The sequence below is a fragment of the Syngnathoides biaculeatus genome, chromosome 7 (assembly GCF_019802595.1).
Source record: "Syngnathoides biaculeatus isolate LvHL_M chromosome 7, ASM1980259v1, whole genome shotgun sequence".
Taxonomy (NCBI): domain Eukaryota; kingdom Metazoa; phylum Chordata; class Actinopteri; order Syngnathiformes; family Syngnathidae; genus Syngnathoides; species Syngnathoides biaculeatus.
Window position 1 is genome coordinate 26646585 of NC_084646.1, and position 16488 is coordinate 26663072.

The following is a 16488-nucleotide window of genomic DNA, read 5'->3' on the forward strand; positions in this document are numbered from 1 at the left end:
AGATGAAATGCAGGGCAGTAGAGGTGAACTGAGCCCTATGATTGACAAAGAAGTAATTTCTGTTCATTTACAGAACAATATTAGCAGAAGTATGACGTTTAACTATAAGATGCATGTCAAAATTCATAACTGTATTTTACTCTCATTAACTTATGAGTAGTACTATTATAGTTTCTATCCTGGTAGCCAAACCTGTTAAGTATAACCAAAATTTGAGTTTCTTTCTTTTGAGATGCTTATAGTCCATTGCTTCAGGGAAGGAAAATCCTTCTGTGTAACAGATGAGGTATCATGTTCAGCAAATTTCTTGAAGCAAATGAAAGTAATTCCTCTGGTGGATAATTTAATTCAACATAGTCCTAACTACAAATGCCTAGCAGCATAATTCACGAGAGACCGAGTTTACTGGGAATTCTAATCTGTTTTAGTGATTTCTGCCTACTTCAAGTCGACAACATCCATAAAATATACCCTTAAGGAGCCCTATGAGCTGAACCAAAACCATAGTGCCTTGCCTTCATCCATCTTCTCCAAAATGACACTGAGAGGAGAAAATATCTCCCTGAACTTCAGGACCAGACAGACTCCTGCTCTGCTGCTCTTTGTCAACTCATTCCACAGGGAATACATCGCCCTGCTCATCAACAGACACGGTAAGGGCACTTGTAGCTTGTTAAAGTAGAGTGCGGCAATTCTATCCGTCGGGGATTGGGACCAAACCTGACTGTGAATTTCCACAAATACAGTATTTTACGCACTATATTGCGCACCTCCAATTAATGGCATATTTTAAAACGTTTTCCATATATAAGGCACACAGCATTATGAGGCGCATAGAATAGACATTACAGTAGAGGCTGGGGTTACGTTATGCATACATTAAATGGAGCTGCACTAAAGGCTCAGTATTGATCCATATATAAGGCACAACAGATTATAAGGCGCACCGTCAGCTTTTGAGAAAATTAAAGGCTTTTAGGTGCACCTTATAATGCGGAAATTAAGCCATTTAAAATGCATACAAACATCTTCAAACATTGATTTCCTTACCCTTAACAATGCCGTAAAATGCAGTACTTGTACAAGCATGTCAATGATGATGATGATGAAAAACTTTAGTGTTGGATTGTTGTTCATCATAAAACAATGATCATCTGGCTGCACAGCAAAGCGTAGGTGTTACAATAGATCAATGGTGCCAACGTATCTGGGCGGCGATGGTGGCAAAATCTATTGCGTCTTTGGCTAATGTTGCATCTGATGGCTAGCGTGACGATTTGATATGTTGTATTCTTCTTCTTAGTAGTAGTAGTAGAAGTAGTAGTAGAAGTAGTTAATCTTGCATAAAGGTTTGTACAATATTTTAAGTCTTCAAAAGTATAAAAAACAATGAAAAGACTTCTATCATTTTGAATATTACAAATGTTTGGCTTTTTCATGTGAGTTATGTTTTTTTTCAATATTTTTTTTGTCAGGTGGACTGGAAGTATGGTACAAGTTGCACAACAGCAGAGATGTGGAGGTGTTTAAAAGCAGTACCAGTAATCTGGCAGATGGACGCCTGCATGTGGTGGCCATTACAAGGAGAGGAGACTCCATCTCCATTCAGGTCAAGTTACTTAGATTCCCATAAATTAACTGAACAAATAGCTCGAAACTCTATCTCCTGTTCCTTGCACATCCTTGTTGTTTCTGCTATTGTGCACAATGAAACATTGGAAAATGTCTTTTTTGCCCATTTTTTTTAAACAGTTTAGATTGTAATGGGTTTTTTTTTCAACCAGTCATTTAGGTTTCTTGAGAAAAAAGTTATTTTATCGTTATATGTAATTTTTCTTTAATGAGGCACAATTTCACAGATTGACAAGAGTAATAGCGAGAAGTTCATCTTGACATCTGATGTAGAATTCAACAGCCTCAACTCTATTTTTCTCGGAAGAGCACGTGGTAAGTGAAGCATACTTGCACACTTTTCTTAAACATTTTAGGGAGAGTGGGGGAAGATGAGCAAACAAGTTTACCACCGGTTGTTGCTAGGTAACCGTCCAGCATTTAACTGAATATTTCAAGAGAGAGCGGTCAATTTCATGACATCTGCGGAGCTAAGAGTCACATGGCAAAAGTGGTTTGATGCATACGCCCCCCCCCAAAAAAAAAAAAAAATTCATGCATGAAAGTAATATTACTCTAGGTTCTTGATAATTGTGTAAATGACCAACGTAGGTTTAAAATGTTTTATACATCAGTTCGGAAATCTATTAGCTAATTACTTGGGTGTGAATGATGTCATAAAAGTGCACCATGTTAGCCGCAGAGGTGAAGAAATTTAATATGGCAGCTTGGGGTAGGTTGAGCTGGTAGTAGAAGCTACAACTACCCTGGCCAGCAGTAGAAGGTGGATGGTAACAATCTAGATTCCAAGTTTTAGAGAAAAGGGAAAGTTGGATAGGGTCAGCCAAGCTTTGCTTTCAAAGTAAAAGATGAAGCCTTCTTTTTCAGAATTTCATTGCCAAACTACCTCAACCTCACACAGTTGGGGGCACTGAAAGGCAGTTTGTATTCTCCTGTAACCTGGACACATGGAATGTAGAGTACATATGAGGGCAGGGAGTAAATAGATTGCGACGAGGGGTGAATAGATGAAAGGGATGAGTATAGATGAGAGAGGGAAGAAGAAAAAGGATGGGATAGTGATGAAAGTTTTGCATTTCGGGTTTTAAAACATTATTTGGCCTCCGTTTAAAGAGGTTCAAAGAAGAAAGTTGTATCGGCTTTACTTTCATATTGTAAATTAAATAAATGTATACATACAGTATTTGTTAAATGCCTGATTTTATTTGAAACAGATATGTATTAATATGAAGAGGAAGCGAGAGGTGAAGGGGGAGGGAAGGGGGAAGGTGACCTGGGGTGGGGGTTCTTCAAAGGAGGGGAGAGTAGAAAAGAAGGCTCAAGAAGTAGGGAGAAGAGGATAGATGGCTCAACTTACCCTACACATCGGGTAATTTAAATTATTTATGTTTTTCATTTCAGTTCATTTTTGTGGGACAGGTTATATGACCAAAACTACTATGTTCACATTTAATCTATTTGTAGGAGAGTACCCGATTATGACATATATATATTCATACATTAGTTGGCCCAAAAAGTGGATGAAATTCCACCCCCAGCTCCCTGATGACATAACTTGAATGTTTGGCCAATGGTTTGTTGTATTGCATTTTGGCGTTTCAGTCTAAGAATAAAGGCAACATACAGCAAGTCTGAAGTCATGTACAGGGGTATGACAGCACTGTGATTTGTTTCACAGCCGTTATCGTAGAGTTGAGGGGTGTCTATATCGTTTGTGTCTGGCTACCAGTGATCTTCAATCTACTGTTGCGATAATAACCTCAGAAAAGGTTTTACACATTCTATGGTAATGAGGACTGATTGAAAAGGGCAAATTACTTTCAAGATTGGAGTCAGCACCTTGTTTTTCAACATAACAACCTTTAAGACTTTGCTGATTTTGGGTGAACCAGGGGGTCACATAGTATAGTTCATTATCCGTCTGCAAGACATAACATTGCACTGCAAAGATATATTGCCTTTTACCTACATAAGAGTTCAATTATATGGACAAATCTGATTTCTTTGTTTCGTTCCCATTCTTGCTTGAGGTACAGCTTTAGCTGTTCAACATCCGGATCTCCATTTTCGTATTTTACGCTTCATAATGCAGCGCACATTTTCTAAGGGAGACAGGTCTGGACTCCAGGCCGGCCAGTCTTGTACCTGGACTCTTTTCTACGAAGCACACAGTTGCAACACGTGCAGAATGTGGTTTGTTTGGCATTGTCTTGGTGAAATAAGCACGAGTGTCCATGAAAAAGCTTGGATGGCAGAGCATATGTTTCTCCAAAACCTGTATGTACCTTTCAGCATTAATGATGTCTTAACAGATTTAGTTACCCAAAGTTACCCATGTTGTTGGTACTAACACGGGCGCATAACATCACAGATGCTGCGTTTTGAACTTTGCATCAATAGCAGTCTGATTGGTTCTTTTCCTCTTTGGCCCGGAGGACACAACATCCACAATTTCTAAAAAAAATTTGAAATGTGGACTCATTGGACTGCAGAACACTTTTCCACTTTGCATCAGTTCATCGTAGATGAGCCCAGGCCCAGAGAAGCTGGCGGCATTTTTCGGTATTGTTGCTAAATGGCTTTTGCTTCGCGTTGTAGAGTTTTAAGTATCACCTACGGATGTAGCGTAGAACTATATTTACAGATATTAGTTTTCTGACATGTTCCTGAGCCCATGCGGTGATATCCTTTATACACTGATGTTGGTTTTTGATGCTGTGTCGTCTCAGGGCACAAAGATCACGGGAATTCAATGTTGATTTTCGCCGTTGCTGCATACATGTAGTGATTTAACCAGATTCTCTGAAGCTTTTCATATTATAAACCGTAGATGATGAACTCCCTAAATTCCTTGCAAATGTACCTGTCATGATCCTGCCGCTTCAGCACGAGCTGTGCGGGTGTCCACGCAGGTACGCTGATTGGAAGGTGCACACCTGCTCCTCATGCAGCCTGATTATGCTGTGGATTTATATGACCGCGATGACAACTGGCCGTCGCCAGTTCGTATGATCTTCATGTCCCATTCGTGTGCTCCGGTATCCCTGATTGAACCTGTGTGTACCGACCTTCGTCCGTTCTCCGACCAACCTTGTAAGCCTGACTCCTTCGTTACTTCTGCCTGCTTTGATTGTTCTCCTGTGTACCGACTCCTGCCTGTCCGCTCACCTGCTCTCTTCGGCCGACGTCCCAACTACCGCTGTTGCACCGGACTGCCTGCTCGATCCCCTACCTCTGCATATAATAAACGTGTCTCTTCTTGAACTACCTTGCGTCTTCCGAGTTCCTGCATTTGTGTCCTACTCTCGTTCCGATGGGACGTGACAGTACCCTGAGGAATAGTCCCTAAACCAGCAGTCGGCAACCCGCGGCTCCGGAGCCTCATGCGGCTCTTTCATCCTTATAATGCGGCTCTGATTGGCTTGGGAAAATAAATTACTTTTTTACTATTTTACTATTTTTGTATTTAATTGAAGTGTGTTTTATTTGTGTTAGTTTTTATATTATTTTAGTTCTAAATTTGAAGATTGTGATCTTGAAATATTAAAATATTAATTAAATTATTTGATATTATTTTTTCGTCGCTCAAAATAGACGTCACACTGCGGAAGCGGGTATACCCGCTGAAACGCCGTCTATTTTGAGCGACTTTCAAGCCCGGCAAAGTCAATGGAGAAATGTAAGAAAAGAAAAATATCTCAAGAAAATAGAACATTCAATGATGCCTGGGCAGATTCATTTGCATTTACCTCGGGGGAGAGTGGCCTACCAGTATGCCTAATTTGTGGAGGAAAAACTGGCTAACAATAAACGGTCAAATGTCGCAAGACATTTTAACAATACACACAGAGCCTTTGCTGAAAAATATCCAGAGGGAGAAGAGAGGAAAAAAGCTGTTTCGGAACTGATGCAGAAGGCTGACCGGACGAAAAATCAATTCAAGAAGTGGGTGAAGTCTGCAAATTCAACTACATATGCAAGCTTTGTGGCCGCTCAGGAAATAGGCAGGCATGGGAAACCGTTCACAGATGGAGAATATATGAAAGAATCATTCCTTAAGATTTCAGAACACTTATTTGCGGACTTTAAAAACAAAGACGAAATTGTGCAGAAAATCAGAGAGATGCCTCTCTCTGCGAAGACTGTCAAAGACAGAACCATAAAAATGGCAGAAAATATCACAAAACAGCATTTTTCCCTTTTGTTTGCTGCATGCACAATTTAAATTCAGCTTTTCAATTTATTCGAAAGAGACATTCAGACATTATTTTTTCAAGAATTCAAAATGTGTTCATTACATCGGTCAAATTAAATTTTCTCCGTAGCACTTCATAAGACATAACCACACTATAGTTGTTTATACAAAGTGTAAAGGTAAGAAAAAGCAATATATACAGTGTTATCTTCATTTTAGATAAGATAAATGGATATAGGGATGACGCCTCATGGCATTTTTCTGCTTTCGTTTGCGACATGGACAATTTAAATTCAGCTTTTTAATTTATTTGAAAGAGACATTCATTGTTATTATTTTTCAAGAATTCAAAATGTTCAAAATGTGTTCATTAAATGAATAAAATGTAATTTTCTCTGTAGCACGTGGATTTCATAAGAAACGTGCTGCGGTAAAGTAGTAGAAGTTTTTTTTTTTCATTTTAGATGGGCGGCTCCCAGTGTTTTCTTTTCCGTGGAATGGCTCTTTTCGGTGTCAAAGGTTGCCGACCGCTGCCCTAAACTGTTTGGCTATTTTCTCACGGACTTGTTCACAAAGAAGTGATCATCGCCCCATCTTTGCCTGTGAATAAGTGAGCATACCCAATCATGGCACCCACCTTTTCCCAATTAGCCTGTTCATCTGTGGGATGTTCCAAAAATGAAGATTTGATGATCACTCCTCAACTTTCTCAGTCTTTTTGCCACACATGCCATCTTATTTGCAACGTGTTTCAGCCATAAAATTCTAAGGTAATGATTATTTGCTAATAACAAAGTTTATCAGTTTTGCTAATAACAAGGTTTATCAGTTTGAACATTAAATATCTTGTCTTTGTAGCATATTCAATTAAATATAGGTTTAAAATTATTTTCCAGTCATTGTAATCTGCTTTTGTTTAACACAATGTCTAAACTTCAATGGAATTGGGTTTGTAAAAGAAAAACCATTGCATGAAAATAGCACTTGCGTAGCACCATTACATGCGGCTACTCCATACAACAGTATATACTAATACTCCATACTATTTTTATGGTTGCTATTTGATATTTATTTGTGCAAGTATTGTATAACATTAAGAAGAGAATATTTGTATTTGAACAAAAATATGCAAAGGGTATGTAAAAATATCCATCCATCCATTTTCTTCACCGCTTATCCTCACGAGAGTCACGGGGAGTGCTGGATCCTATCCCAGCTGTCAATGGGCAGGAGGCAGGGGACACCCTGAACTGGTTGCCAGCCAATCGCAGACCACATCGAGACAAACAGCCGCACTCACAATCACCCCTAGGGGCAATTTAGAGTGTCCAATTAATGTTGCATGTTTTCGGGATGTGGGAGGAAACCCGAGTGCCCAGAGGAAGCCCAGGCATGCATGGGGAGAACATGCAAACTCCACACAGGCGGGTACGGGATTGAACCCGGGTCCTCAGAACTGTGAGGCCAACGCTTAACCAGCGGACCCACCGTGCCGCCCTGTAAATAATATGAAACATGAATTGAAGTGTACCAAGTCAGAGAATGATGTCCAATTGCAATTGTTTGAGTAATGTCGTGTTGTGACTTTTAAATATATATATTTACTGTTCGGTGTTAATATATAGTGACTTACAATATACATTAATGGATTCAAACTCAAAAGACATGGTTATTTGTGCGTGTTAATAAGTAGTTGACAGGAATGACCTACTATATTGCGCAGTCCTGCACTTCAGCACATTCACCTTCTTTTAAGAAGGTAATAAGTCATAAATCAAGCGGATCCACCGCATCCAAAGCATGTCCGAGGTTGCTCAGTTTCTTCAGCATCCTAAAGGGGAATTCCGGTGGTTTGCATTAACAATGTATCCAATAGGTCATGTAGTATGTACTCTATCTTGACAATTTGATGTGAAATCCTTTCTCATTTAATAGTGTTTTGAGAAGATTTTTATCGACAATTACGAATTTTCAGGGTCGCTGCCATTTTCTTAAGTGACATGACCTACATTTCCAGATGTAACGTGGTACGTGCCATTCCAAATGCTCGATTACATGGGACACCATTATGCTTAGCGCTGATTTCTTGGATTTATCCTCATCTGATGAAGAAATAGCAGTATCGGTTGATCGGGAAGACGGAGGAATACTTCCATACAGATTTGAACCTCCGGCTGTAAATAATGCCGCGGAGCTGTGAGCTGAGCTCCGCCGAGCGGCAGAGCCTTGAGCTCGGTTCCCGGCAAGCCCCAGAGCTCGCTCGGCTGGGGAGCGAGCTCCACTGCTCAGCTGTAAATAATGTTGAATATTCGGATGATTCGTTGGGCGGAATAATGCGGAGTCTGACATGCTAGCTCCACCACTCGGCATTGCGAGCTCGCTCTCGGGCTGAGTGAGCTCCTGGGCTCACTTAGGAGTGCTCGTCAGACTCCGCGTCATTCCGCCTGAAGAACCATCCGAATATTCAACATTATTTACAGCCACAGGTTGAAATCTATATGGTAGTATTCCTCCATCTCCCTGATCAACCGATACTGCTATTTCTTCACCAGATGAGGATAAATCCGAGAAATCAGCGCTGGGCATAATGGTGTACCATGTAATCGAGCGTTTGGAACAGGACGTAACACGTCACATCCTCCCACGTAGTTCATGTGACTCTCGAAAATGGCAGCGCCCCTGAAAATTCGGAATTTATAAAAATCTTCTCAAAACACTTAAATGAGAGAGGATTTCACATCACATTGTCAAGATAGAGTTCATATTACATGATCTATTGGATACATTGTTAAGGCAAACCACCAGAATTCCCCTTTAACCAACCCACCTTTCTCAACTAAAATTTTGTTATCAGTTTTCACAACATGCTCCCTTGGAACAAAATGTTATACATAAAACGTGAAAGACAATTAAAATGATAATCCAATCATAGAAAAATACATTAAACAATATTTTCTAATGAAAATATACAAGAGCTCCCTTTACATTGTTATTTAGTAAAAAGGAAGTGAAGCTATGAGTAGATGAGAGCGAAGAGCAGTGTTAAACTTTCCCTTGACCATTGTAAGGGCGCCAGGATTATACGTAGACGTCATGATCACAGGATGCGTGATGTTAATCATGTTTGCTACAAACTGAGTTTCAAAGTAAAAGAAGCAACTGCAGATTTCTCACTGTCGGTTGTTTGTTCGTTGCTGCGTAACAAACATTCAAAAAGATTGAGTCATTCCTCCTGTCCCATTTAGTCATCTCACTCATTTCACTTCAGTCATTTTACTGCTGGGTCTCATCCTGCTGGAGATCACCTCCCACATTGAGGTTATAAAACAAAAACTGTAGAGTTTGTGAACAGGAAGCACGAGTTCTGATGTCAACGACATTATCCACCACGTCTCACCGGCTGGTGCAAGCCAATGTGGATGTAGGGATGTTGGAATAGGTGCGGAAGCTGAGCTCACTGCACTGATGTTTAAGTGTTACCATCAAAGCCGAATGTTCAAGTTTTTTCTGAGACAGAGATAGGCAAGTGATCACTTATATCTTAACTTTTTTTATTTTATAATCTCCCCGACCTTCACAGATTACAGTATGTGACAACAACGCAATGTCCTTCCGTCTTCCCTTTCTGCTACATCAGTAGATACAGTACTTGTTAGCCTGTTTTAGCTTTTGTCCCCGACCCTTATTTCCTGCCAGAGGAGAGACCTAGGTGACATTGACCAAATCTGAGGCTGTTGCTGGGACAATATCTGAGGTGGACTACTTCCACCGGGTCATCATGGAGGATTCTGCTCTGAACGACTGAGGAAGAACCACTAAAGGCTTCTGTCTCCCCTGCAGCACCTTACCTCTTTAAATGGACTCTCGTGCCATCTTAATGAACATTGTACAGCATCTTGCAATTTCATTGAACATTGTATAGCACCAGACTGTGTGACAAATGTTTCCCACTTCACATCCATTGGAGCTTCTGCTGTATAGTTAAACTTGACTTGACTTGAGGTATTTTCACCGACATACATAGTTAACCATTGTGTTACATTTGTAACATTCTGTTGAACTTTCAGCCATGACAAGCTTTCAATTGGAACATACATAACACTAAAAAAATAGTTCTAAAAGCCAGAGTTGAAGGATGGTGGAGGATTTTTAATTTCAGGATGGTCTATTGAACTGGCTATGTTGCAACAGCGCATTAGCTTCTGTCTCACCAGCTTGGGGAGCGTTCGGAAATGCACTCCGAATGTATACCTGGGGGCGGACATTTTGAGTGTTGTTAGATTGTCAAACTGAATTTCTGAATGCATCCTTCCTTGGTGAGAATAAATGCAAGAGAAGCAGTGCAGTGGATGTCTCAACAATGGTCTTTTCACCCTGCATTTGCTCAGTGTGAAAGCCCACCGCATCAAACACAACAATATTGGCAAAGGGGTGAGGCAATCCCATATTTGGAAGTGGTGATGCAACAGCCTTGAAGGAAGTTGGGAGACTTTCTCCACTGAGTAAACCCTAACTGGGCAATATGTAGTTGCCGTTGTTGAAAAAGAATGCTCTAACATTGCTGATGTTAAGGAGGTGGCAATGACAGAGCAGCAAAATAATAGAGAGAATGGAATGGTCCTCAGAGGTGGATATACTAAATGTAAAATGATGCATTGTTCTATCTATCTATCTATCTATCTATCTATCTATCTATCTATCTATCTATCTATCTATCTATCTATCTATCTATCTATCTATCTATCTATCTATCTATCTATCTATCTATCTCTATCTATCTATCTATCTATCTATCTATCTATCTATCTATCTGTATTGAAATGCAGGCATTGATATAATCATTTTTTAATTACTATCCATCTGTTTTCAGAGGCGCTTATCCTCACAAGGGAGTGCTGGTGCTTATCCCAGCTATCTTTGAGGAGGAGGCAGGGTATACTCTGAACTGGTTGCCAGCCAATCTCAGGGCACATAGTGATAAACAACCATTCGCACTCAAAATCACAGTTTTGAAACTTATACTGTAGTTCCCACCTGAAGCAAAGCATGTACAGTGTTGTCATCGCCTCCTACACCATGAAACGCACACAACCCTTTACAAATTGCCCAATAATTAACATGACATGTCAATTGGCTATACTTGAAGACGCATTCATTTTTGAGATTGTGACAAAAAATGACAGGAATTAATCATTATATTTAATTCCCATTTTATATTTCTCATACAGTAATGTCCGAGGTGCTTTTTCTTCTATTTTTATTTACATCTCCTTTTAGTCATATGAACTATGACTAAAAAGGGACTTCTTAAGACGTTTAGTTTTAAACTCGGCAGTTTTCAAATTGTCAGCAGGATTTTATTGTAGCCTGACTTCACTCTCCACCCCTGTGGTTCCTCTGACCAAAGCCACACTCTTCACTAACATTAACATGCCCGAGACGTACATTATACGAACATTTTCCTCTGGTTCGGCAGTCAGGCTCCAATTACTGGCGGATCAATTTCAGATTTTTGCCTTAAGCATTTGTGGCAAGCTTCAGCAGCCGATACAAATGTCCAATACCTTGAAATAAAGTCGGTATTTGAAATATAATGCTATAAACCCAAACATGTTCAAAGTTTGCATCGTTGATGGGGTTTGCAAATGTACAAGGGCCACATATGGCAACAGTAGAGTTAACTTATGTACTCTTGCTCCAGTCCAATTTAGTGCTCATAGCAATTCTATTAAATTCTCATGAGAACTTGTCAATATCATTAACTTTGTGGATGTGTCATGTAAACAATCAAAATTTGAACACAGAAAAGGTAATAGACCATTGTAATTAAAAGTGAATCATCAGCATGAAAACACTGGCAAAAAACAAATCACTGGGTGGCCCAATCGTGTATCTCCTTGCCTGTGCTTGTTTTTCCAGAGGCTGATATGATTGACATGGACCTGGCCAGGTTGGCCATTCTTGGTTTCACCGGCTGTTTATCCGCAGTTGACTTTAACTCCATCACTCCTCTCAAAGAAGCTCTTCTCCACCCTGACAGCCATGTGGCCATCACAGGCCCTCTGACAGAGTCAAACTGTGGTTCTCTGTTCTCTACTAATCCCCAATCCCCAGAAGCAACCCAATCTTTACCAGGTACTTCAAATATATGTATCTTGTATGATTTTGTGAAAAGGTGTGTTAACCCGCCTCAACCATATTGGTAATGTACACTATCTTGTGTTTTGGTACTGTATATTCTTCAGAGAGGTTCATACCTGGACTTTTTATGTCCACATTTTCCATTGATCAGTAAATGAGAGTGTACAACAACGAAAACAGACAGTGCTGGGATTGATTGCCTTGCAGTGGGCCACAGTGCACCCCCAAACCCTATCACAGACCATCCAGTTTTGTACAAAGATACATTAAAGGACAGAAAGCTGGATGTAAAAAAAAACACTGTCTGGTCATTTAACATTGAGAGTGCATTTCCCCTATATCGATCTTCATATATCTTTAACTCATCTTTTCCTCATTCTTAGTTGTGATTATTAAATCTAGTCCTCACCTTCTTTAATCAAAGGTTTCCGCGTATCTTACCAAGCATCCATTCTGAAAGACCAAAGTCAAGGACTAAAGGACAGGTTTTTGACAGCCAAAATGTACTGTATTGGGTTTATTTTAATTCTCATTTTCTGCCTTTTTTAATTCTCATTTTCTGCTATTCATTAAAATGAATTATGGATGTTGGCTTCCATACACATAGGTTCAAATGTTCAAGGTTGCAAAATTTGTGACGTACTGTATGTACTGTGTTTATGTATGTATTGTGCATGTGTGTAGTTTAGGCTTGCATAGGTCATGAGTCAGATTATTTATGAAGTTAGTTTCTGGTTTAATCATTTTTTTCACGTTATTTCTAGACCCACGTCCTTCATTGGATCCAAGTCAACCTTTAGTCAATTACATCAAGAGTGACACAGCTCTTATTGGAGGTAATAATTCAGATGATAATGTTTGTAAAGCTCTTATTTCAGGAGGAGGGATTCCTTATCACGGAGAAAATAAAAAACAAAGTTGGGTTCGGTATTTGGATGACGGGATTATTGAATACACTAAGCAAAGCAAATGTATTTGCATAGCGCATTTTGTACACAGGGTAACTCAATGTGCTTTACATGATTCAAAGCATTAGAATACAAAGAAATAAAACATAAAACGGGGGAAAAAAATAAATGAAAAAATATGAAAAATGAAACTAAAAGTACAATTAGAACAGTGTACAGTGCAAGAAATATTGAAAAGTTGAGGGGGAATTGTATGAAAAAATAAGTTTTCAAGATTAATTTTTAAATAAAAATCTACAAAGACAATTTAGTTAGTATTCAAACTAATAAACCTTTTTTGTTTTTAGCAAGTAACAATGAACTTGGAATTTTATGGCTGCAACATGTTCCAAAAAAGTTGGGACAGGGTCATGTTTACCCCTGTATTAAAGCACCCTTTCTTTTAACAACATTCAATAAACGTTCGGGAACTGAGGACAATAATTGTTGAAGCTCTGTAGGTGTGATTCTTTCCCATTCTTGCTTGATGTACATCTTCAGCTCTTCAATAGCTTGGGGTCTTCGTTGTCGTATTTTACACTTCATATTGCACCACACATTTTCAAAGGGAGACAGGTGTCAACTGCAGTCTAGTTCCCACACTCTTTTATTACAAAGCCACACTGTTGTAACACATGCAAAATTCGTTTGGTATTGTCTTGCTGAAATAAGCAGGGCCGCCTATGAAAAAGACTTGGATGGCGGCATATGTTTTTCCAAAACCTGTCTGTACCTTTCAGCATTAATGGTGCCTTCACAGATTGGTAAGTTTCCCATGCCATTAGCACTAATACAGCTTTATACCATCACAGATGCTGGCTTTTAAACTTCATGTCCATAAAAGTCCTGATGCTTCTTTTCCTCTTTGGCCTGGAGGACATGATGTCCACAATTTCTAAAAACAATTCGAAATGTGGACTCCAATTTTAAATGTGGATCACAGTAGGTTTTTCAACTTTGCATTAGCCCATCTTATATGAGCTCGGCCCCAAAGAAGCCAGCGCCGTTTCTGGGTGTTGCTGAATGGCTTTTGCTTTGTATACTAGAGTTTTAAGTTGCACTTCTGAATGTAGCAATGTATTTACTAACATTTTTCTGAAGTGTTCCTGAACCCATGTGGTGATATCCTTTACACATTGATGTTGGTTTTTCATGCAGTGCCATCTGAGGGATCAAAGGTTACGGGTTTTCAACACTAATTTTTGGCTTTGCCGTTTACATGGTGTGATTTTCCTAGATACTCTGAACCATAGATGATGAAATCTCTAAATTCCTTGCAATTGTATGTTGAGCAATGTTAACCTTAAATTGTTTGACGATTTTCTCACGCTCCTGTTCACAAAGAGGTGAACCTTGCACCCATCTTTGTTTGTGAATGACTGAGCAATTCAGGAAAGCTCCTTTTATATCCAATCATGGCATCCACCTGTTCCCAATTAGCCTGTTCACCTATGGGATGTTCCAAACAGATGTTTGATGAGCACTCTGCAACTTTTTCAATCTTTTTTTTGCCACCTGTCACAGTTTTTTTGGAATGTGTTGCAGTCATAAAATTAAAAGTTAATGATTATTTGCTAAAAACAATAGCTCATCAGTTTGAACATTAAATATCTTGACTTTGCGGTGGATTCAATCAAATACAGGTTCAACATGATTTCCAAATCATTGTATTTCTTTTCATTTAACACAACATGCTTACATGCACACACACACTCACACATATATATATATATATATATATATATATAACACACATGGACAGCACAGTGACGCAACTGTAGATCATTGGGGGGTTCAAATCCAGGCCCTTCCTGTGTGGAGATTGCATGCTGTCCCCCGTGCCTGCGTGGGTTTTCTAAGGGGTCCGGTTTCCTCCCACATCCCAAAAACATTTAATTAAAGACTCTAAATTGTCCCTCGGTGTGATTGTGAGTGAGTCTGTTGTCTGTTTCCGTGTGCCCTGTGATTGGCTGGTAACCAATTCAGGGTACACCCCGCCTCCTTCCCAGCAACTGCTGGGATTGGCTCCAGCGCTCCCATGAGCCTCGGATAAGCGGCTCAGAAAATGGGTGTCCGGGCTCTCCCTTCGAAGGTTTGAAGCTCTGTCATCCAGGAAGATCTCAGAGAAAAGTCAGTATTCCTCCACCTTGAGAGGAGCCAAATGAGATGGCTGTGGCATTTGATTTGGATGCCTCCCAGATTCCAGCCATGTCTCACCAGAAGGACTCCCAGGGAACAATCCAGGACACACTGGAGAGTCTACGTATCATTGAGAAACCCCACACAGGCAAGGGGATAAGTTGCAAACTCAACTCATGCGGGGCTGGGATTTTAACCCTGGTCCTCAGAACTGTCAGACCAACACTTTACAGCTGCGCCACCGTGTCGCCTGTTATATTTGAATGAATCAGACCAATCATGTGCAACTTCAGAAATTATTTTTTGGTAAAAACTGTCAGAAATTCCCATGAACACTCTCCTAAACCTTGTTTAAAGTCTCGTAAGAGTTTAAGAGTTTTAATTACACAAGGGTAAACCAATGTTACTAATGTTTTTTTGCATCATTAAGAACACATGTAGACTTCATTGTCTATGCACATAAAAAAAAAAATTCCTGAACATGCTTAGGTCCTGTAATATGTTGTTGATGTATCTGGCTGTTATTTGCTAGGATCCTGCTTCTTTTCAGGATCACCTCATGCTACTGTTTTTAGGTGTTATCGCGGTGGTTATCGTGATCATTTTGTCTGCACTGGCCATCATCACCAGAATCACCTGCAGCAGAAATGAGACTTACCGGAACACGGACGTGAAAGCATCACAGCCTGACGTTGTCAACGATGTCCACTTGAGTGATGAGCCCTAACCCTAACTACCAAAGTGCTCACAGGCACAACCAAAACGAGTTTTTCATATAAAAAAAATGTTTCAATGACAGGACAGAATGGCCCTAATTTTTTTAAGACACTGTATCTGGGAGCCATGGGTCATTGATCTGTACTTTTTCCATCTTTGATTTGTAACTATTGAATGTGTTTCAAAAACTTGTAAGGTATCAATAATATGTGGATTCTAAACTGTCAGTATTCTAATTTTAACAGTATGGATCTTTTAAAAACTATAAAGTCAGTGTGCAGTATTTAAAACAAACTTGTCATAATGTCTCATTGACAACACTTTAATATAAGACACCAACTAATTAAATTTGCATACTAAGGTTATTCCTAAGGAACTGGTATTGTTAAACATAAGAGGAACTATTCAAGTGGTTTCTTAATAAACATTTGTCTTTATGTTGCTTTTTTTTTCCTGGAAGCTGAATTTTTGAAGGCATCTGGCCAACACATGTGCTACTTCTGCAGCTTTAACCATATAAACTCCACTCAAAAAGGCAACCCACAAGGCAGCTGTGCTAACCAAACAATGCTGTACTGCTTCAGAAAATAAGCACTGCAGCCGTCATAGCAGAATGGGTGCCTCAGTCTGCTGTCTTTATTATTTTCATACCTACTGTATTATTCATGATTGTCTAGTGTGATATCCGGTTTTACCATTTGTTATGACATCCTATCT

The 16488-nt window shown here is 39.6% G+C and overlaps 1 protein-coding gene across 4 annotated transcripts in view; it reads left to right on the plus strand.

Annotated features, from left to right (window-relative positions):
- LOC133503035 (contactin-associated protein-like 4) overlaps positions 1 to 16208 on the plus strand; it is a 104898-nt gene extending 88690 nt beyond the window's left edge. For 3 of the 4 annotated variants that reach the window (XM_061824143.1, XM_061824142.1, XM_061824141.1), the window contains 6 exons: positions 429 to 653; positions 1476 to 1609; positions 1860 to 1947; positions 11747 to 11962; positions 12733 to 12804; positions 15630 to 16208. In XM_061824143.1, coding sequence (XP_061680127.1) covers positions 429 to 653; positions 1476 to 1609; positions 1860 to 1947; positions 11747 to 11962; positions 12733 to 12804; positions 15630 to 15781 — 887 coding nt within the window. In that variant the 3' untranslated portion in view covers positions 15782 to 16208. Of the gene's footprint in view, positions 1 to 428; positions 654 to 1475; positions 1610 to 1859; positions 1948 to 11746; positions 11963 to 12732; positions 12805 to 15629 lie in introns of those variants that run through there. The other variant, XR_009795606.1, reaches the window with a different exon arrangement.
- Positions 16209 to 16488: the final 280 nt, after the last annotated feature.